General features: G+C 43.7%; 1 protein-coding gene across 1 annotated transcript in view; it reads right to left on the bottom strand.

The window, feature by feature from the left end:
- tnfrsfa (tumor necrosis factor receptor superfamily, member a) overlaps positions 1–8,961 on the bottom strand; it is a 39,946-nt gene extending 30,985 nt beyond the window's left edge. Inside the window, exon 1 of the mRNA XM_072662263.1 lies at positions 8,723–8,961. Within this exon, the coding sequence (XP_072518364.1) occupies positions 8,723–8,731 (9 nt within the window). The 5' untranslated portion in view covers positions 8,732–8,961. The remainder of the gene's footprint in view (positions 1–8,722) is intronic.
- Between the last annotated feature and the right edge of the window lie 14,529 nt (positions 8,962–23,490).

The raw sequence follows: 23,490 nt of genomic DNA, 5'->3' as shown, positions 1-23,490 counted from the left end.
CTTCCTTTTGAGAACAGCAAGTAAAAGAATTAATGTCAATTTTAACCGCTGACCTGGAATCAGACATTTAGGTACGACATAAATCACCAGTCTGGCACAGAGTTTCTGGAGGTGTTTTGATGAATCAGGACATTTGCATAATTCAGCCAAAGTAAACATTACTGACTCAGTCACACTATTACTCACAGTTTTGTTACAACACTTGGACCCCCCCCCCTCAAAGCTCCAACCCCACTGCTGTGGAGTGCTGCCTAATACCATTAGCTACTGACTCGGGATCAGACATCCATGACCTTTGTGCCGCATACCATTCCCATCTCTCACACAAGGTGGAGGCTCGATGCTGAATACGGGGAATGCGCTCGGCAGCTTAGTGAAGCCAGAGAAGAATAAAACACAAATCCTGCTGGAATGAGGTGGAGTAATCCCTGATATATGGAGACGACAGAATCCGTGATTAATGGAAATTAGTCATCGGCTAGGTGGCGGGATACGCAGTCAAGCGGAGGAACTAGTTTCGGATGCGTAAGGTAACAGTTAATAACCGTGTTTAATCAAGGAGAAGTTTCACCAGGGACAGGGTTAAACACTGACCAACAATAATTACATAAAAAAAAAAATATGACACTACTTTATGGAAAAACATTTTAGCTTTTTATGCCACAGTTCCTCAGTTACAAACATTTTTAGAAGTACAACAAAAACAATAATAACTACAGCTTACGCTTTAATTTGTGGTTGTCCAATTATCCAACCCATGTCATTTTAAAATCAAAAATTGACCCAATTTTTTCTCTCTTATTTTAGTTATGTAACCCACGTCACTTTTCTAAACTTTTTTACTTCAAATACTAAAGATAACATAGGAATTACTTTTTTACCTGCAGAATCGGAGTTATTACTAGTTACATAATAGATAAAAAATATTTTACTAGAAAACTAGAAAATGTTAGAATCAACGTTTGTACTAAAGTGGTTTGAAGGAAAACTTAATATGTAAAACTTCAATTTCAAATGTTAAAATGCACAAATTAAAATCAGACTAAAATTGAACTTATTACAGGTTCAAATCAATTTCTAACATTTTACATCAACAACATCCCATAAAAATTAACTGAATTCAAACTTTCTGCTAATAAACTGTCAGAAATTTTGTAAGTAAACTTTCATGTTTACATTTTTCTTTGGGCAACCTTATGTTTGCATTTCTTTAAGGGTCAAAGTAACTAAAGTAACTAGTAATAATATGAAGTACAATTGTGAAATTGTGCAAAACTGATATTTTCCGAGCTGGTTAGCATACCAATAAAATGTCATTCCATCACAACACTAATCCACAGATACTATTTTAGATTGACATTCTTATATTCCAATAGTTTTCGTTAATCATCGTTACACTTTACTTCACATAAACAGCAGAAAACATTAAAATTCTATAAAAACAAACATCATCCACTACTAGCAGTCGACCAATATACCACAAACTTTCTGCTAATAAACTGTCAAGATTTGGTCAAAATCCATTTGTAACAAGTAAAATTTCATGTTTACATTTTTCTTTGGCTAAAGATTAAAAGCTTTCAGCTCTATTTAACCCGCCACACAAGATCAACACCTGCAGGACTCGTCCTGAACACACCTTACTTTATTTGTGTTGCTGAAGTCTACGTTCAATACCTAATACATAAATCCACGGCTCGCCTCAACAACAGGCAAAGAGAGGGTTTATGTTTTGAAGGAGAGGAAATCATGAATCAAAATGGAAAATACTCTTACACACACACACACACACACACTCTCGCTAAACTACCATCACACTACCTGAACAACAGGTGCACTGTCCATATCTGTAACACGCTTGAATGAAGGGTGTGGCAGCTCTTCTAATGACCAACGCTGACAGACAATCCCTCCTCCGCCTGACGCTTTGAACAGGACAAAAGCCAAACGTGAAGAGCTCGGCTCTAGAGTTACGGCCTATTCAAAGCAGCGGAGATGCTGAGCGCTTCTCACTGCGCCTAGAAGCACAGGACGTTCAGGATGGGGGGGCAGAAAGAACAATGTCAGAAAGCACAAGCTCACAATAACACAAACTTAACGTGGGTATGATAACCTAAGGGCCGCCCGATACAAACATTTTGCAGCAGATATTAATATTACTAGATTTAAATTTCCAATACCGATAATACAGACAGTAGGGTATCAGTGGTATACCGTTTTTAGATACACCATGAAACTTCATTATTATCATTCTGTGTACATGAACGGCATTTTGTACTATTTTCAGAGTAATAAACCAAACTGTCAATCAATTCATGTAGAAAAGAATTAGAAGATTAATCCATAATGAAAATAATCATAACCTGAATACAAAATATTCATTATATTATTTATTGTATTTTCAAAAAGACTTATCTATGCTTATATTAAAAGTTTTAATTACAGTAAAAACCATTAAAACAACCTTAAGTTTGCATTTCTTTAAGAGTCAAAGTAACTGTAGTAGTAAAATGAAGTAGATTCGTGAAATTGCGTAAAATTGTGATATTTATAATACCAATAAAATCTCATTCCATCGCAACACTAATCCACATTATTTTAGATGGATATTTTTATATTCCAATAGTTTGTAAATCATCGTTACACTTTATCTCACATAAACAGCAGAAAACATTCAAATATTCTAAAAACATAACCGACAATATCAACCACTACTAGCAGTCGACCAATATATCACAAGAAAGACGAGATCTGATCACAAATCTAATATGAAAAGGATAATAAACAGTAAACACCACCCGACACCACCAGCATAAAACTATATCATTATTATTTAAATACTTTTAATTATTATTAATTAGAAATTAAACTTTAGACTTTTATTTATTGTTATTATTTAAAGAAAAAGAGACTCATAGCTGACTAATGGCAATTGCAATGATTACAAAAAAACGCTGCATATACTGCATAAACCCGAAATCCAATCCATCCAGTTTTTGAACCTTGTTAGTTCGGATCCCTGCTCAGATTAAACACGGTGTATTGTGTCGTATCATTTTAAAAAAGGAGATTCCTTTTTTCTGAATTAAAAATGAGGGTCTAACCAATGCATATTTTGGCTGATAACATTGGTTGATACTGATATCACGGGTTTTTTTTTTTTTTTTTGTATTGGTGAAAAGGTCACTGGTGATGTCTGGTGATAATTACAATTGCCTGCAGCATTGCTGGCTGCCAGGATTCAAACTAATGACCTTCTAGCAAAAAGCTGGAAGCTCTGCCATGGTGGAGGTATGTGGTTGTGTGTTCTAACACACAAAACAAACATATTATGTGTAGAGAAGAAAATGCAGAGGTGATAATAGGACTGCAGTAATTGGTGCTTGGGCCCCTCAGAATTGCTAAGCTTTATAGTTACCTCCCCCTCCACAGCTCCAACATATAGACTACTTATGAAGGTGAGACCTGCGAATCATTAGTCAGCAAAGCTCAGTTTCACTGAAGAACGTTATGACAACACCCTGCACCAGGGGGCGGGGCACAATCATATTAACCAATGAGGTCACATCTCACGGCCCCCTTTAGCCATTACTACTGATATCAGTGGGGGTGTTCGGGATGGGTCAGGACTTACTTTCAACCAGAGCTCAAGTTCAACAGGTCCGCCGTGTGAGTGTGTGTGTGTGTGTGTGTGTGTGTGTGTGTGTGAGTGTGTGTGTGTGTGTACAGGACACTCTGGTGGATAAAAGTGAGGGGGGGGGGGTATTATCTACACAGATAAGAGCTTCTGAGGGGCGCAGGCTGGGTGAGGCATCCTCCCTCTGTAAACATGCTTAATGACCCCAAATTACTCCCTATTCCACCGCGGGTCACGTCCACTACATCTCACACACACACACACACACACACACACACACACACACACACACACACCTGACCGCTCTGGTAATGGATGTCCTCTGATTGCATCACATATATCTGCTCCCCAAACCAGCGCAGCGAACCCCCCCCAGACGCAGCTTTATAAACAGGGGATGTCAGAAATGAGGTGGGAGGGGCCGTTAACGAGTGGGGGGGCGGCGGAGGGCTTTCTTCTGGAATCCTAAGCAGCGAAAAAAAACACTCGCTCTGTTTGGATTTAAGAGATACAGAACACACTTCCTGTCCATGCCCACACCCCGGAGAGAGCCCCTGATAACATCGGCCTAGGAGAGAGTGTGTGTGTGTGTGCGCGCGTGTGTGAAAGAGCTGGGAACAGAACAGAGGTGAGAGAAAAAAAGACAGAGAGGGAATGAACAGCTGTGTGTGTGTGTGTGTGTGTGTGTGTGTGTGTGTGTGTGTGTGTGTGTGGAGAGAGAGAGAATGGAAAGGGATAGAGAGACTGACAGTAAAAGAGACAGAGAGAAATATGAGCTTTTTGGGGGCCCAGTTCTTGATTGCATCTAAAGTGTGTGTGTGTGTGTGTGTGTGTGTGTGTGTGTGTGTGTGTTGGAAAGAGAGAGAGAGAGAGAGAGACACACAAACAAAGTTACAGAGCGGTGAGAAAGAGAGGCGCATGCAAGCTTTTGAAGACTTTGTTCTCGATTGCATCGACAGCGCTGTGTGTGTGTGTGTGTGTGTGTGTGTGTGTGTGTGTGGGTGGGAATTGTATACAGAGCTCTGATTTCTGTCACTAACATCTGCGCTGACAGGAAGTTTACAATAGGAGCGGCACAGTTCTGCAGCACCCCCCTTCCCGCCCTCCCCCTCCCCTGCCCCCACCCCTCCTTTCTCATCCGCTCGGGAATGCGGGAGCGATCCGGCCCGGCCCGGGACGGACCTTCCATCATAGCAACCGGCCGACACACAGCCCAGCACAGTTTACACTCAGCATAAACACCGACAGGCCAAACAATCCCAGCTATTCCCTTTCAATAAACAGCGTGGGATGAGCGGCGGCGCGCGGCTCGCCTGTCTCTCAGCTCGGACTATCTGACCGCTCTGGACTTCGGGGAGGGGGGGGGTTAGGGGGGCGAGCGAGAGAAGCTGCTAATGAGGAAATGCTGAGCTTTAAATCTCAAAAGATATGTTCCCTCCCCCCATATGACTCCAGGGTCGTCGACCAGCCAAGTTTAGCTCCTCCAGTTTTGCTCTGGATCTACGAGGCTAACGTGGCTAACAAGGAATGGAAGCTTATAGGTCAGCAATCAGCACGGCGCTAACCTCACAGCCAGACCAGCCTGCCTGGCTCAGTAAGGTCTAAGACGACTCGCTTATGTGGTTTCCGACAAGGATGTCCTTATCGGACACATTTGGCCAACATTCACTGTACGAATCGACCAATGTGTGTTCTACTAGGCCGACACCGATAATCGGCACACAGGGAGGCGGATAACCCCACATATTGGGCCGATATTCATTGTAGGGGTCAACTGATCAGCGAAGAAAAAAAAAATAACTGAAAGAAGAGCCATAACTGATCTACCGGGTCAATATTCTTTTTTTTTGGCCCGATACCAGTTCTGGATGGACACAACTTGATATATTGGCCCGATACCAGTCATAGAAGATGATTAACTAATTAACCAATATTTGATGAATATCTTTAGTATATTTATTGGGGGGGGGGGGGGGGGGCAGTATTGAATACAGTTAGACAAGCAGAGTAACAACTGATCTTTTGGGACGATATTTATTGTAGGTGTCGACAGATATGCGCTTTTTTATTTTGGCCCGATACCAATTACGGGTGGACAGAACCGATACATTTGACCGATGCTTATTGAAGGCGTCGGCCAGTGCCGGATATTGGTAGACAAAGAGAGCAATACCTGATATATTGGGGTAATATGAGGGTTTTGTTTTGGCCCAATACCAACAGCAAAACACCAAAAGCAATATATCGGGCCAAGGTTTTTCGCAGGGGTCGAATGAGATGTGGTGCTTTTGGGCCGATACCAATCAATCATCGGTAGACAAGGAGTCAAATTATCGATATATTGGGCTGATATTTACTGCAGGGGTCGACTGCTGTGGTATTTTTGGGCTGACCATCGCTACCGATATATTGGGCCAGTACCGATAACTGGGAGACATGGGTTTATATATAACCTACATATTATGTGGACGTTCACTGTAGGTGAACCAATACCACCAATCATGGGTGGAAACGGAGAGTGGCGACCGGATATATTGGGCCGATTGACCGATGTTTGGTGTTTTTGGGCAGGAAACCAGTAACAGAGGTAACCAGTTGTTTTTTAAGGCGCTCCTTTAAGGCGACACTCGCAAAAAGCAGACGACTCTGGCTCCGGCCCGAGGGGGGGGGTGGCTTTTTCGGAAGGTGTGCGGCAGGACTGTGTGTGTGGAGCGTATTTATGGTGGCGGCGTTTGGCAGAGCTCGGCTGGAAAAACCAACAGAGGAGCCGTGAATGGCTCTTTCAGCGCGGAATAAAGCTCACACTGGCATCCTTTCTCTGAAAAAGCACCCCTCTCCACATCTGAGGTGTGTGAAAGCAGCAGGCTGGGGCCAGCCCGTTTGTCACGGGAGGGCCTGGACTGAAGAGACTGCAGTGTGGTGGTGCCAGGTATGAGCACGGTTCCTGCCACAGGCTGCTGGACCTACAGCGAGACGCGACCACATGTCAACATGGTGAGGCTTTTCTCAGGACAGTCACTCCAAATAACTCACCGCGGCTCGGCAGGACGGCCCGTATCCGTCGTATATAAATCCGTCACGGCCTGTTTTTGTTGATGGTTATGGAAATACGTCCCGGTCCGATTGGCTGCCCTGTTTACGGCCTCACTATGAAAGCAGCCCTGCTTAAAAAACACTCCAGATAACTTCAGTGTGAGTGGGCGGAGCCACACCACTGTACCCAGTTTAATGTAAAGGAGTTGGTTTATGTGACCTCGCAAAAATGTCTTATTCTTGATGAGTGGGCGGAGCCAAACTTCTGTACCCAGGTTTATGGAAATGAGTTGGCTTTTGTGACCTCATAATGTAGAACTTTAATTACATAGGCGGAGCCAAACTACTGTGTCCATGTACATCTAAACAACCTGGCTTTTATGACTTCACAAAAAACAACAACTGTGATTAGTAGGCGGAGCCTATCCAAGTTAGTCTTGACCGCTCAAAAATGTGCAACTTCAATGAGTAGGTGGAGCCGAACTTCTATACGCTGGTATACGTAAATGAGTTGGTTTACATGACCTCACAAAAATTGATAATTTGTTAATTAGTGGGCGGAGCCACATCACTGTACCCAGTTATATGTAAAGTCATAGAGTTGGTTTATGTGACCTCACAAAAACGCAGAAGGAGTAGGTGGATCCAAACTTCTATACAATTCTATATGTAAATGAGTTGGTTTTGTGACCTCATAAAACCCTAGAACTTCCATAAATAGGTGGAGCCAAACTCTTGTATCAATGTAAATGTAAACAAGTTGGTCTTGTGACCTCATAAAACCCTAGAACTTCAATTAGTAGGCGGAGCCAAACTCCTGTATCAATGTAAATGTAAACAAGTTGGTCTTGTGACCTCATAAAACTCTAGAACTCTGATAAATAGGCGGAGCCAAACTCCTGTATCAATGTAAATGTAAACAAGATGGTCTTATGACCTCATAAAACCCTAGAACTTCGATAAATAGGCGGAGCCAAACTGCTGTATCAAAGTAAACGTAAATGAGCCAACTTTTGTGACCTCACAAAAACCCAGAACTTCGATAAATAGGCGGAGCCAAACTTATAAACCCATATCCACGTAAACAAGTTGGTCTCTAGCCTCATTTAAACCTAGAACCTCAATTAGGTATCCATGCACATGTAAAGAACCTGACTTTTGTGACCTCATAAAAACCTAGAACTTGAATTAGTAGGCGGAGCCAAACTCCAATACCCGGTTACATACAAATGACCAGGAGCCCTATTTACAGTATATAGCAATGTTCTAGGTCACCATTAGTGGTTCCTAGGGCCTTTTAGAACCCATGTAAGGAGGTCTGTTTGCACTTGTTCTTGATAGCTAACGGTGGCTAACGTTAATGAGGCAATTGGAAAACACCAGTGCAGCCGGGACTTGTTAGATAGATAGATAGATAGCTACTTGCGGGGTCGTATAAACGATAAATATCACGTTAATAAAGTTGTGAAAGGTTATTATTTGTGTTTTGTGGTGGAATTTAAAAAAAGTAACGTGTGTTAGGGGGGATTTTGAGAGTTTAGGAGACTTAACTTCGTGGGAAAAAGCGCTTGTTTTTGGAACTCTCCGTTCCACCTTAAATGGGGCAGCAGTTGCATTCGGGCGCCTCAGGCGCCCGAATGCAACTGCTGCCCCATTTAAGGTGGAACGGAGAGTTCCAAAAACAAGCCAATTGACCCTCGTTCCTGTGGGAAAGTTTTGATAAACTGTGGTTTCCGCTAACGATAAACACACACACACCGTCAACACAACCATAACTTCGCCCGAAAAGCCCTTTAACAAAGAAATAAAGTGCAAAACTATCATTTTCGCTGTAAAAATTGATCAAAATAACCCCCAACCAGGAATTTCGTCCGTTTTCCAATTAAGCACACTTCCCCACACACCTCAGACCAACAATAACCTCCAAAACCAGGCGAAATTCGAACAAAAATGACCATTAATTCATATTCCCAGCTCCTCCTGTCACCATATATAGTTAGCTATCTAGCACTACAGCTAACCGCCGCCAGTGTTGGTGCACGCGCCTCTTACCGCGAGCATCTTGGCCAGCCTGCCCGCTCCTGCCTACCCCAGGACGGAGTGTTTTCCCAGACGTCTCCCAAACTTCCGAGCTCTCCCAGCGCACAAAAGCCCACGGAACGGACTGGGGAGGGTTCGGTAGCACATCCAAAGCTGCTCGGGAACTGCCTCGTTATCCTGTTTTCACCATTCCGGCGAGCAAAAACGCCACGGAGTTGACGGGGGGAGACCGGGAGCTGTGGCTTCGCCGACACGCCGTCAGATGAGTGAGAGAAGCGGCTCGGGGAAAACTTTTTGGGGGGCGGGGCTTACGGTGCGCTTGCGCCCGTTTGACGTCAGCCAGGCGCTCCAACCTCAGGAGTGATCGTGCAGTGATTTCACAAGGCGGTAGGGGTTTCCAATAAAGTGGCCAGAGATTAAACCTACAAGGTAGGTGTTCCTAATAAAGTGGCTTGAGAGTGGAAGCACAAGGCTAGTGTTTCTAATAAAGTGGCCAGTAATTAAAACTTCAAAGTAGGTGTTTCTAATAAAGTGGCCAGTAATTAAAACTTCAAAGTAGGTGTTTCTAATAAAGTGGCCAGTAATTAAAACGTCAAAGTAGGTGTTTCTAATAAAGTGGCCAGAGATTAAACCTACAAGGTAGGTGTTTCTAATAAAGTGGCCAGTAATTAAAACTTTAAAGTAGGTGTTTCTAATAAAGTGGCCAGTAATTAAAACTTCAAAGTAGGTGTTTCTAATAAAGTGGCCAGTAATTAAAACTTCAAAGTAGGGGTTTCTAATAAAGTGGCCAGAGAGTGAACCTACAAGGTAGGTGTTTCTAATAAAGTGTCCAGTAATTAAACCTACAAGGCTGGTGTTTCTAATAAAGTGGCCAGAGATTAAACCTACATGGGTAGTGTTTCTGATAAAGCGCCCAGTAATTAAAACGTCAAAGTAGGTGTTTCTAATAAAGTGGCCAGTAATTAAAACTTCAAAGTAGGTGTTTCTAATAAAGTGGCCAGTAATTAAAACGTCAAAGTAGGTGTTTCTAATAAAGTGGCCAGAGATTAAACCTACATGGGTAGTGTTTCTGATAAAGCGTCCAGTAATTAAAACGTCAAAGTAGGTGTTTCTAATAAATTGGCCAGAGATTAAACCTACAAGGTAGGTGTTTCTAATAAAGTGGCCAGTAATTAAAACTACAAGGTAGGTGTTTCTAATAAAGTGGCCAGAGAGTGGAAGCACAAGGCTGGTGTTTCTAATAAAGTGGCCAGAGAGTGGAAGCACAAGGCTGGTGTTTCTAATAAAGTGTCCAGTAATTAAAACTTCAAAGTAGGTGTTTCTAATAAAGTGGCCAGTAATTAAAACTTCAAAGTAGGGGTTTCTAATAAAGTGGCCAGAGAGTGAACCTACAAGGTTGGTGTTTCTAATAAAGTGGCCAGTGATTAAACCTACAAGGTAGGTGTTTCTAATAAAGTGGCCATAGAGTGAACCTACAAGGTTGGTGTTTCTAATAAAGTGGCCAGTAATTAAACCTAGTAGGTGTTTCTAATAAAGTGGCCAGTGATTACAACTACATGATTCGTGTTTCTAATAAAGTGTCCAGTAATTAAACCTACAAGGTAGGTGTTCCTAATAAAGTGGCTAGAGAGTGGAAGCACAAGGCTAGTGTTTCTAATAAAGTGGCCAGTAATTAAAACGTCAAAGTAGGTGTTTCTAATAAAGTGTCCAGTAATTAAAACTTCAAAGTAGGTGTTTCTAATAAAGTGGCCAGTAATTAAAACTTCAAAGTAGGGGTTTCTAATAAAGTGGCCAGAGAGTGAACCTACAAGGTAGGTGTTTCTAATAAAGTGTCCAGTAATTAAACCTACAAGGCTGGTGTTTCTAATAAAGTGTCCAGTAATTAAAACTTCAAAGTAGGTGTTTCTAATAAAGTGGCCAGTAATTAAAACTTCAAAGTAGGGGTTTCTAATAAAGTGGCTAGAGAGTGAACCTACAAGGCTGGTGTTTCTAATAAAGTGGCCAGAGAGTGAACCTACAAGGTAGGTGTTTCTAATAAAGTGGCCAGTAATTAAAACGTCAAAGTAGGTGTTTCTAATAAAGTGTTCAGTAATTAAACCTACAAGGTAGGTGTTTCTAATAAAGTGTCCAGTAATTAAACCTACAAGGTAGGTGTTTCTAATAAAGTGTCCAGTAATTAAACCTACAAGGTAGGTGTTCCTAATAAAGTGGCCAGTAATTAAACCTACAAGGCTGGTGTTTCTAATAAAGTGGCCAGAGAGTGAACCTACAAGGCTGGTGTTTCTAATAAAGTGGCCAGGCGGTGTGTATTTCAGGCTGTTTGTGTTCTGAAGGGTCCGGAGTGGCTTAAGGTCGCTGTAATTGCTTTACCGGACCTTCCCCTGGCTATTATACCTATTAGTTTAATTGAATCACTGTAATCTCATTTAGGCCTCTGCCTTCACAAACATGAAGAGACCTCTGATGGATACACCTTTTCCCCCTCACTGACGGACCTCAGTGTGTGTGTGTGTGTGTGTGTTTGGGGTGAGGTTGCTTGAACACACCTCCTATTGATGAATTAATAGGTAAATGCATGAGCTTGGATATGAGCGATAAGAGCGCAGGGGGCTTGTTTACGTGGGACTGGGGGGTTTCCAGAGTTGGGACAGAAGCCGCTGGTTAATCCTTCATGCCTCAGATATGATGCAATGCTCAAAGGTTGTGAAGCGAGGTCCGCGTGACTCGAGGCGTGGTGCTGTGCTGGTGCCCGTATAGCCCCATAGTGCGTATGCATTTGGCCACATAAGCAAGGCCACCCTCATTTGAAAGGGTCAGTAATTCTGAGTCTAGACATATAGATGTATAAAGTTATATAGATTATATTTAGAGAGAGAAAAAAAATATTATTATTAATAATAATAATAATAATAATAATATTTTATCACTATCACCACACACACGAAATGAAAGGACAAACATATTTCATTTCAGTAATAAAACTGTGTAATTTTACAAAACCTCATAATATGATACTAGTATAATAATAATAATAATAATAATAATAACAATAAATAGATCATTAATATTTGATACAACAATATAATAATTATTATTTAAACAATAACTACATCATATAATATTTACTATTATTAAGGAATTTAACAATGAAACCTGATATCTAAAACTAAACAAGTGGATTATTAATAATAATAATAAAAATAATAAAAATAATAATAATAGCAGTAGTAGTAGTATGCTTAACAACAATAATCATGATGATGTAACACATATAAGAAATATGTATAAATGATACAAATACATCACTAGCATATATTTATAATATTACATATTGAAAAATATTAAACATAAATAATAATAATGTATTACATAATTAAGGAAATCAATGTTTTTTATAATACTGGATTTGAAAAGGAACACCAAGAACCATAATAAGAATGATGATGATGATGATGATATGTATGTGTCTTATAATAATAATAATTGTTATAATAATAATTATAATAATAATAATAATAGTTATTATTATTATTATTATTATTATATAAGTAAACATCTGCTTTATAAAATAATTTCAATAAATACTAACCCTAAATATTTGTATTATTGTTTATGTTTTATTATGTATTATTATAAATTATATTTATACAATTATATATTTATTTAGTGTTATTCTAAACAGTGACAACAAAATAATGTAAAAATACATAACTTAACAATCATTTGCATTAAATATTAAATTATGTACTTATTTGTTTTTTATTTTTATTTAACTTCAGCATTTTTAAACTGAAATGAATAATTATTGATTTTATTTTTTAATATTTAAATAAAACATTTAATTTGAGCTGTTTTTGTATGTGTGTGTGTGTGTGTGTGTGTGAGTGTGTGTGTGGGGGTGTGGGCTGGAGAGCATACGGGCTGGTGTTTTGATGTGTGTGACTCACACTCTGAGAACCTTTGCTCACTGATTCCTACCTCGGATTGTACACACACACTCACACACACACTCACACACACACACTCACACACACACCGAGAGAACCATAAAGGTCAAAATCCCACCATCGTCGCCGACTTCAAAGCAGTGCTGGTTAGGCAGCTTGGCCCAGGGTTGCCAGTCATTCACTCGGCTGAAGATGAAGAGCTCAGGCTGACCACAGCCGGGTGTTTCATCACCGCCCTGTTAGTCTTTCACGAACACCATGAGGAGCCGTCATAATGAAATACCAGAAGCGGGCGGAGGAGTCGACGCCACAACCGAGTGATGAAACCGCCATCAAGCAGTGAGGAGCTCCAAACAAACAAACAAACCCCCAGTGCTCCTCCACAATCTAGTCGAAGCTCGCCCCTGGACGGCAGAGACAGTTACTCCAGCTTCCAAAACTTGGGAGGGACCCATGAATGAGCAGGTGTCCCAATACTTTTGTCCATTTAGTGGATATGGATAAACTCCACGGATGCTTGGATTAAACCAACTTGGCTCTAAACTGCTTCCTTAGGTGCTGAGGCCTAACTGACCCACCGGCTTGGTCGTTACTAGGCCAGGCTATAGTCGGTAGCCTAGCCGCCAGGCTACGCGATAACTCCCCAACCCAGCACGCAGAGAACTCCCAGTATCCAGAGCCGCTGACAGTCAGGCATGCGAGCTATGCGATATCGCCACCCGGCCAGCCAGGCCTGGACAGTGCAGGCTGACACTGAGGGAAAGAGAAAAGGTCAAAAGGGTCAAAGCCAACAGTGATCTTTAATCCCTGAGGCCTCATCTGGCCACTTTATCAGAAACACCCCCGTTGTAGCTCCTCCTTGCTGGTTAGGGACCAGACTCAGTTTGTGTTAGCTAGATATTCATCCATTCAGCCGCTCTTGTCCAAATGTCTGTGGACATCATACATGGACCTATTGACCAGATGTCTAATGCCAGGCATGGGCTAGAGGGCTATGAAGCCCCCCCAGCACTGGAGCTCTTGTCACTGTATGCAATCAAATCCTCACAGCAGTGCTCCTCCAACATCCAGTAGAAAGCCTTCTGCCCTGGACAGTAGAGGCAGCTACTCCAACAAAAGCAAGGATAAGCTCTTTTTTTTTTAAATACCCTTGCGAACGAGCAGGTGTCCCAATACTTTTGTCCATTTACTGTAGTATTGGGTGGTGGACCTGCTCTCATGCAGAACTGAGCTGTGATCCATGGTCGTGGCCTTGAAGGCTACGTTTCTCTAGTCTTCACTGTATTTAAAGGCCCACCTGCAAGACAGAGGTCAGGCCAGGTCAGGTCAGCTGGACGTAACCACAAGGCCGAGGTCGAGCTTGCATGACCAGCCCTTCCTGTTTGGTCTGGGAGCTCATGCTGTTTATAGAGAAGCGTGTTGCTGCATTTGTGGCATTTGGATAAGTTTGGCGGCCGAGCCGGGTCACGACAGCTGGTTTAGAAACTGCGCGACGAGTCTGAGCGATAGTCAGCTGCGATCTTCTGAAAGAGAAACTGAGGGAACGCCCGGAGGTCCAGCACTTAGTACGGTCAAGCATATCTGACTGTGAGGGAAGGCACTTCTAATCAAGTAGCTGGTGGGTAAAAGCGCAAGGTAGGCGTTTCTAATAAAGTGGCCAGTAGTGAAAGCACAAGGTGGTCTGTGTTTCTAATAAAGTGGCCAGTGAGTGGAAGTACAAGGTAGTAGGTGTTTCTAATAAAGTGGCCAGTGAGTGAAAGCACAAGGTAGTAGGTGTTTCTAATAAAGTGGCCAGTGAGTGAAAGCACAAGGTAGTAGGTGTTTCTAATAAAGTGGCCAGTGAGTGGAAGCACAAGGTAGTAGGTGTTTCTAATAAAGTGGCCAGAGAGTGGAAGCACAAGGTAGTAGGTGTTTCTAATAAAGTGGCCAGAGAGTGGAAGCACAAGGTAGTAGGTGTTTCCAATAAAGTGGCCAGCGAGTGGAAACACAAGGTAGTAGGTGTTTCTAATAAAGTGGCCAGTCTGTAAAAGTGCAAGGTCAGTGTTTCTAATAAAGTGGCCAGTGAGTAGAAGCACAAGGTACTAGGTGTTTCTAATAAAGTGGCCAGTAGTGGGAGCACAATGTAGTAGGTGTTTCTAATAAAGTGGCCAGTCGGTAAAAGTGCAAGGTCAGTGTTTCTAATAAAGTGGCCAGTGAGTAGAAGCAAAAGGTACTAGGTGTTTCTAATAAAGTGGCCAGTAGTGGAAGGTGTTTCTAATAAAGTGGCCAGTCTGTAAAAGTGCAAGGTCAGTGTTTCTAATAAAGTGGCCAGTGAGTAAAAGCACAAGGTAGTAGGTGTTTCTAATAAAGCGGCCGGTTGGTGATTGCATGTTCAGCACTCGTCTCCTGCTGCTGTGCACACGGCCTCTGGTCCAGGCTGATTTCTAAAAGCTCCTCTCACGCTGGCCTAGGCCTCACCCTGACAGACCTCCCTCCCTGAAGGACGACGGCGAGGAAGAGCGAGGAAAATATGGCAGGAATCTCCTCTAAGGTCAAACCACAGCAGTGCGAAATCTGGGAGAATTTCGCCTCGCTCCGAAGCCGAGCTTCTTTTTCCAGCAGAGACACTGGGCGGTCTTAAGGGCCGGACTCCTCGCGGGGCCGCTTGAACTCTAATTGCAATACTTGTTAGCGAGCAAACAAAGCTGCTTTTGTGGGAACCGAACTCTGCAAAACAGCCAGAGGGACGACACTCTCGACCGGCTTTGGGGACGAGGCAGTGTGTGTGTGTGTGTGTGTGAGCGAGTGTGTGAAAAACATGCCCCCCAGTGCCGTCGCCGCTAACAGGAAGCGTGGTGTGAAATGTAGCAGCCGGTCGCATGTAAACAGCGCTGCAGTGCTAAGGCATGCTTAAGCAGTTCCAGGCCTGGTTTAGCGTTTCTCAAGGTGGCGCGTTTGCGGTGAACAGCTGTGATGCGGCCCCCGGAGACTGCGACAGCACCGCCGTGACACACCACGTTCAGCGTTTCGTAGAGTTTGCAGACACGCGATTAGCAAAGTTTAGGTCCATAAAGAAGCCCTGAGAACTGTTCCGGTTTCCTCCGCCTTCTGGGTCTCAATTAAAGGTATTTGTGGGGCTCCAACCAAAGACATCTCAGGGTCTCAATCAGAGAAGCTCCTGGGTCTCAATTAAAGGTATTTGTGGGGCTCCAACCAAAGACATCTCAGGGTCTCAATCAGAGAAGCTCCTGGGTCTCAATTAAAGGTATTTGTGGGGCTCCAACCAAAGACATCCCAGGGTCTCAATCAAAGAAGCTTCTGGGTCTCATAAAAGGTATTTGTGGGGATCCAGCCAAATACATCCCAGGGTCTCAATCAAAGAAGCTTCTGGGTCTCATAAAAGGTATTTGTGGGGATCCAGCCAAATACATCTCAGGGTCTCAATCAGAGAAGCTTCTGGGTCTTGTAGAGTTTGCAGACACACAGTTAGCAAAGTTTAGGTCCATAAAGGAGCCCTGAGGAACTGTTCCGGTTTCCTCCGCCACAAAAAGTAGTTCCAGCCTATCCAGTTCCAGTCCTATCTACAACCAAAGCAAGCAAGCAGTAAGGGTGGGTGGAGCCTTGCTTACTTTTTTCTGGGTTCAGATGAAAGATATTTCAGGGGGTCAACAATAATTCTAGGGTCCGAATCAATAATGTTCTGGTGATCCGCTAAAATATTTTTCTCAAGCTCCAACCAAAGACCCTTCAGGGTCTCGATCAAATGCACTTCTGGGAATAGGCTCAATAGGCTCCAACCGAAGACATTTCAGGGCTGCCATCAAAGATGCCTTTCATGGCCTCAATCATTGATGACCCGACGCAGCTGTGTCCAGCTTCCTCTCCATCAGCTCTTTCGTTTCCTGGCAGACCAGTTCTGTCCGCCGGAGCTGGCACGGCCCTCCTTCCCTGGGTGTGGGATGCTCGTTCGGCAGGAACCGCAAACAGGAGTTAAACTGCCGAACGCAACAAGTCATTCCCTCAACACCAGCAATCGAAGTGCCGCAAGACTTTCTAGTGGGTTCCCAGTCTAAACAGCTGGGGTCACTGCAGTGGTCAGGCACCAGGCAGAGGTCCTTTGATCTTAACCACCAAATTAAAGGTGCTGGATAGCGTTTTCAGTGCACCAGCACTGGACTAACCCTAAGGCTGTGGTCAGAAACTGACCACTGATGAAGGGCTAGAGGATGACTAACACAAATTGTGCCTTAACAGATGGGCTACAGGCTCTAACTGTACTCCAAGACATTTCAAGGTCTCAATCAGAGAAGCTCCTGGGCCTCATGAAATGTATTTGTGAGGCTCCAACCAAATACATCTCAGGGTCTCAATCAGAGAAGCTTCTGGGTCTCAATTAAAGGTATTTCTGGGGCTCCAACCAAAGACATCTCAGGGTCTCAATCAGAGAAGCTTCTGGGCCTCATGAAATGTATTTGTGAGGCTCCAACCAAATACATCTCAGGGTCTCAATCAGAGAAGCTTCTGGGTCTCAATTAAAGGTATTTCTGGGGCTCCAACCAAAGGCATCTGAAGGTCTCAATCTCAGACACATCTGGGTCTCGACTAAAGGTATTTCTGGGGCTCCAACCAAAGACATCCCGGGGTCTCAATCTGAGACACTTCTGGGTCTCAAAAAAGAGGTTGTTCTGGGGCTCCAATGAAGGACATCTCAGGGTCTCAATCTGAGAAGCTTCTGGGTCTCAATTAAAGGTATTTCTGGGCTCCAAACTTGTGGGGTGTTCCCGGTATGCAGTGGTCAGCGTCTCTCAAAAGCAGTTCAAGAAAGGAACCTCTGCTCGGTGACAGGGTCATGGACACCTCCACAGGCTCACTGAAGGCTTACTGAGTCCCAACCTCACAACTTACAAGACTTCAAGGATCTGCAGCATGAACATTAGTCTCGGCATTCCAGACAGAACAGCAGGACACCTTCAGAGGTCTCGTGGAGTCCGTGCTTCGAACAGTCAGATCTTTGTGGTGGTACAAGGGGGACCTCCTCAGTATTAGACTCAGACCGGGCCAGAACATCTCCAAAATACCAGGCAGGCCCAGTCTGTGGTGGACAGTAGCTACCAAAAGTGCTCTGAGGAAGGACAACCGGAGAACCGACTGAGCTGAAAACGCTACGGGTCAAGTATGGCGGCGACGCCACGTCATGGTGTGGGGATGCTTTTCTTCAGCAGGGACTGGGCACCTTGTCAAAACTGAAGGGTGGATGGATGGTCTTATCCAGCTCACTGAGAAATCCGGCATTGTGAAATATACCTCCAGGTGTGAGAGAGCGAGCAATCGGGAAATCACCCAAATTCACGCTGGCCCGAGCTCAACCTCATGAGCCTCGTTATCCTTAATTGCACCTGAGATTCTCTGCTTCCTGTGTTTTGCAATGCCAAGGAATGAATCACTCGCCCACCCGCCCACACACATGCTAGCTTGTTCACCCTATCAGCAAGTGCCAAGTATCACCTGGACACCTGCACCTGTGAACCACTCAGATAACCACCCTCAATCCGTGTAGCATACAAAAGTTTGGGCACCCCCGGTCAGTAGCAGAGTAGAAGCTAATCCGGCTCCTTGGGACCCCCGGGGTAAACCTTCTTGGATTTCACCAGCATTGCTCTCCTCTCCATGTGGAAGGGGCGGTCCTAGAAGTGGGTCGGATGTACGTCAGCATGCCCCCTGGCCAATCACAAGGCTAACAAGGCTAAGCAACCTGGTGACCTAATGCTAATGCTAACGCTAAAGCTGAATCGGGCGAGCTAAAGAGGCTGCCCCTCACGTTTGCCGCCACGAAACTGGGTGAGGCGACTGGGTGCAGGGATGGATGGGAGGTTCCGACTCGCGGAGCCAGCCACAGAACCAGAGAAGCAAAGAGGCAACAAGGTTCTAGATATCAGAACCTCAGAATATCACAACCGCAAGTAAAAAAGCTAAATAATGCAACTTCCCTGTCTCCAGGATGCAAGCACCGCCATGGTAACGGCAACAAATTTGAATAATATAAGTAATATAAGAATATTAAGGCCACGCCCATTTTCTACCGAGGTCCGGAAGCTTAGCAGATAGGTCTGTAGGCCATTGCTATGCTATGCTATCCAGATGGTTGCTATGCTGTTGCAGTGCAGTTGTTAAGGGTCCAAGGTGATAGCTCTGCAGTCTGAGGTGTCAGTGTTAGGTTCTACCTCAACTTTTATTCATAAATAAACAAATGCTAACAAGTGTGTGTGTGTGTGTGTGTGTGTGTGTGAGTGTGTGTGTGGGTGCTACTTTGGCTTGTAAGGTATGAGGTAGGTTCTTTCCTGTTTTTTAGTAATTCGGAGTGAGTCACTCATTCACCCACCCACCTACACACCCACCCACACACACAACTTTCGCCAGTGATGCCACACTCTCACACACCTGTTTACACACAGGAAGCTTATTGTGCTCGTCAGCCGACCGCATACCAACCAGCCCAGGCCCTGAAAATCAACCCACAAATAATCCCAGTAGCCTTCACTTAACCCAGAGCAACTACAGGACTACTACTACTAATTACTAACAGCAACATTAATAATAACTGTTGTAATATTTCTTTTACTTAATAATAAATAATATAAATTGTGTTTAATTAATTAGCTGTTTTATATTTTATATTATAATAAATGTTTACTTTAAAATACTCTCAATACAGAGATAATTCTAAATCTTTTTAATGCTGATGCTACTACTACACTTACTACACTTACTACTACCACTACCACTACTACTACAACTGCTGCTACTACTACCATCACTACTACTACACTATCACCAATACTACTACTATGGCTGCTACTGCTACTACTACCACCATCACTACTACTACACTTACTACTCCTACTACAACTACTACTTCGGCTACTACTATTACTGCAATCACTCCTAGTACTACTACTACTAACATTACTACTACTACCACTACAGCTCTTACTTCTGCTACTGCTATTACTACAATCACTACTACTACTACTACTACTACACTTACTACTACCACTAACACTACTACTACTACCACCAGTAAGAGTACTACTACTCCCATCACTACTACTAAACAAACTACTACCAATACTACTACTACTACAGAACTATCTAATACTACTACTATTGCTACTACTACACTTACTACACTTACTACTACCACTACCACTACTACTACAACTGCTGCTACTACTACCATCACTACTACTACACTATCAACAATACTACTACTATGGCTGCTACTGCTACTACTACCACCATCGCTACTACTACACTTACTACTCCTACTACAACTACTACTTTGGCTACTACTATTACTGCAATCACTACTACTACTACTACCACTACTACTTCTGCTACTACTACACTTACTACTACCACTAACACTACTACTACTACCACCAGTAAGAGTACTACTACTCCCATCACTACTACTAAACAAACTACTACCAATACTACTACTACTACAGAACTATCTAATACTACTACTATTGCTACTACTACACTTACTACAATCACTACTAATTACAACTACTACCACAACACTTACTACTACCACCACTACTCCGGCTATGGCTACTGCTGTTACTACATTCACGACTACTACTATTACTACTAACACTACTACTACTACAGCTGCTACTACTACTACTACAACTAATGCTGCTACTACAATAATTACTACTACCACTGCTACTACTACTACTACTACTACTACTACAACTAATGCTGCTACTACATTACTACTACCACTACTTTTATTGCTACAACTACTACTACTGCCACTAGGAAAAGTACTACTACTAGTACAAGTACTACTGCTACTACTACCAAGAGCACAGGTACTACTACCACCACTACTATTGCAATTACCACTGCACTTACTTCTACCACTGCTACAATTACTACTACTGCCACTAACACAAGCACTACTTCTAGTACAAGTACTACTGTTACTGCAACAGAAAGTACTATTGCCACTACTACTACTGCTACTACTACCAATAGCACAAGTACTACTATTACTACCACCGCCACCACTACTACTACTACTACGTCCACGACCAGCACAAGTACTACTACTATTATTATCATCATTACTACAATTATTATAGTAATATATATATATATATATATATATATATATATATATATATATAATTTTTTACATTATTCTGCCATTGTGAAGCACTTCTTCTTCATATTATTACTATTATTATTATTATTATTAATTTGCATTTTTCAATAACCCCAAACAGCTTACTATAGTAAGAGGACTGAATACCATATAATTTCATAAATATTTACACAATATATAAGTTTTTTCCTTTTTGTCTAGGTGCTGTGCTTTTGCAAACTGTCCCGAGCAACAAAACAAACAGTGAAGCCTTGATCAGGACCATCGCTCGTCAGCTAGATTCCTTGTCCAATCAAACGTTGACCTGTCCCAGGCCTCTGTCCCTGGTGTCTCTGCCGTGGCCTTGGGATTGTTTTAGCATTTCCTGACACGGCAGGTCCAGAAGGTTAAAACCTGTCCCTCCTCAAACCCATAATAATCTGCTTGAGTCCGTTTCCAGCCGCTGATTAAGCTGCCCGTTTTTGTTTGGCGGTGAAATCATCGGATGACGGCGCCTGACCCGCCGACCGACCCGTCAATCTGCATTTCCTCTGAGAACAGATGGGGAAAGCAGATAGAGGAGAGGGGGTGGAGAGGGGGAGGAGGGCCGAATCGCTGCAAAGGAAGAAGGAGTGAACATAAAGGGAAGCGAAAACTTCCTGAGCGTCACCGACTTATCTAGTGACGCCTGCTCCTCATTGTTTCTCAAGAGTTTTAAGGACGACAACAGGGCTGCACTTGAGGTCTAGCTAACCTAGCTTCCCTGTAGGAGCCTGCAGGTCACGCTCAGGGACGTAGCATGTTTACATGTGTTGTGACTGCGGGGCCCATGTTGTCCTACGGTCCAGCATCTGACCAGGTTGCACCATGTCACACTATGTCGGTCTTGTCACATGACCTACTGCAGTGAATGCTAGGCCGTTCGACTGGTGTTCGTCCCAGGTGGGTCTTCAGTTACCCTTTGAAGACTCCAACACCTGGGCTCCAGGATGGAGAAGGGTCTTGACGCCGGTCTTTCATGAGTATTGAAGACAGCTGGTCAACCCGAGCTGTATTTGAAGCTCAACGTGGTCGGGGTATGCCACCGGGAAGTGTGTCGTACCTACTGTACCTTCTATACTTCCTACTGCTACCACCACCAAGCTTAACAGTCGGTGCAGTGCTCTCAGGGTTGACTCCAATCCAAATAAACCTCTGGTCACCGTAGCCATACAGCTCAATTGTTGCCTCAGCTGACCATAAAACCCTAAGCTGCAAACTTTAGTCCAGCTTGAAGGTGGAGATGTTGGCCTGGCAAGCCATGGTGCCTAAGTGGTCCCTGGGTTGTTCCTGGACAGTTCATGTAGGTAGTTGTTGGACGTACTTTTGGGCATACCGTGAAAGATGACCAGGGACTGACTGTTTATCTACGTGACCTGTCTGAATGTTGCAGCAGAGGAACCTTGGTGGTTCCTGGGTTGTTCCTGGACAGTTCATGTAGGTAGTTGTTGGACGTACTTTTGAACATACCGAGAAAGATGACCAGGGACTGACTGTGCATCTTAGTGACCTGCCTGAATGTTGCAGCAGAGGAACCTTGGTGGTTCTTGGGATGTTCCTGGCCATCTGAACCGATTTCCTCTCGGCTTCTTCCAGACCTTGGCAAAGTGGCCACACCTTCCAGTAACTTGCCCTGACAGTTTGACAGTTCATGTAGGTAGTTGTTGGATGTACTTTTGGACATACCGTGAAAGATGACCAGGGACTGACCGACCCTCCTAGAACGAAAGGTCTTAAAGGTCTTTCAGCTGTTGCACCGGAGGAACCTGCATCATCCACGGCTAGACCGAGGCCATGCATCTGCGGACAAAACAAACCAGGGGGATCTCAGGTCTTTCTGATGACATCAGATGAAGCGGCGTGACGCCTGACCACGTCGCAGGAATGACACCAGATCACACTGCACTGCCCACTGTGACAGCAGCTGTCAAACACAAGCCCGCACAGTGTTACACACGTCTGCACCTCTGTGTCTTGGCTTAAGCGAGAGGTCTGGTCATCCCATTGCGCAAGGACTGACATCTGACCATTCCGTCAGTGACACCATGTGACCCGCTCCAGTCAGGCAGGACACTGTAAACACATGGTCCCACACTGTCCTGCTCACAAATCACTGCTTGCCCTCTCCGTGCTGCCCTGGAATGTTTCAGCGGCCGCCCCTCAACTCCACTCGTTTGCCCCCTGGAGCGAACAGAGCCGGCAGGCCGCTGAGAACTGAACCGGACGCGGCCAGAGGTCTAAAAATAGCCCGCCGGCCGCTCCCGGGGGATGGAGCATTACTCACAGCCTTATGCAAGTGCTTTCCTTCTATTCTCTCTCTGTTTTTCCTCTGTTCCAAACAATTAAAGCAATAGTGCACAGTTAGCTTCTGTAGGTTTAGCTACGAGGAGCTACGAGGCTAACGTAGCTGACAAGGAACGGAAGCTCATGTGCATGTTCATGGGTCCAGTATGACGAGCTTTGAGGCGAGTGAGCGATGTGTCAGGCGTGCAGTTAGCATCGTGCTAATTGATGGGGTTTAGACCTCACATTAGCCTCACATTATTTAGTCTTCTATTATTACTACTGTACATCATTCAGTATCCAGTATGAATTATTCAGGGAGCATTATCATTTATTCAGTACCTAATATGAATTATTCAGTATTAAGTATGAATTAT

The sequence above is a fragment of the Salminus brasiliensis genome, chromosome 18, assembly GCF_030463535.1.
Source record: "Salminus brasiliensis chromosome 18, fSalBra1.hap2, whole genome shotgun sequence".
Taxonomy (NCBI): domain Eukaryota; kingdom Metazoa; phylum Chordata; class Actinopteri; order Characiformes; family Bryconidae; genus Salminus; species Salminus brasiliensis.
Note: the sequence above shows the minus strand (reverse complement) of the source record. Positions and strands in the feature narration are given on the sequence as shown.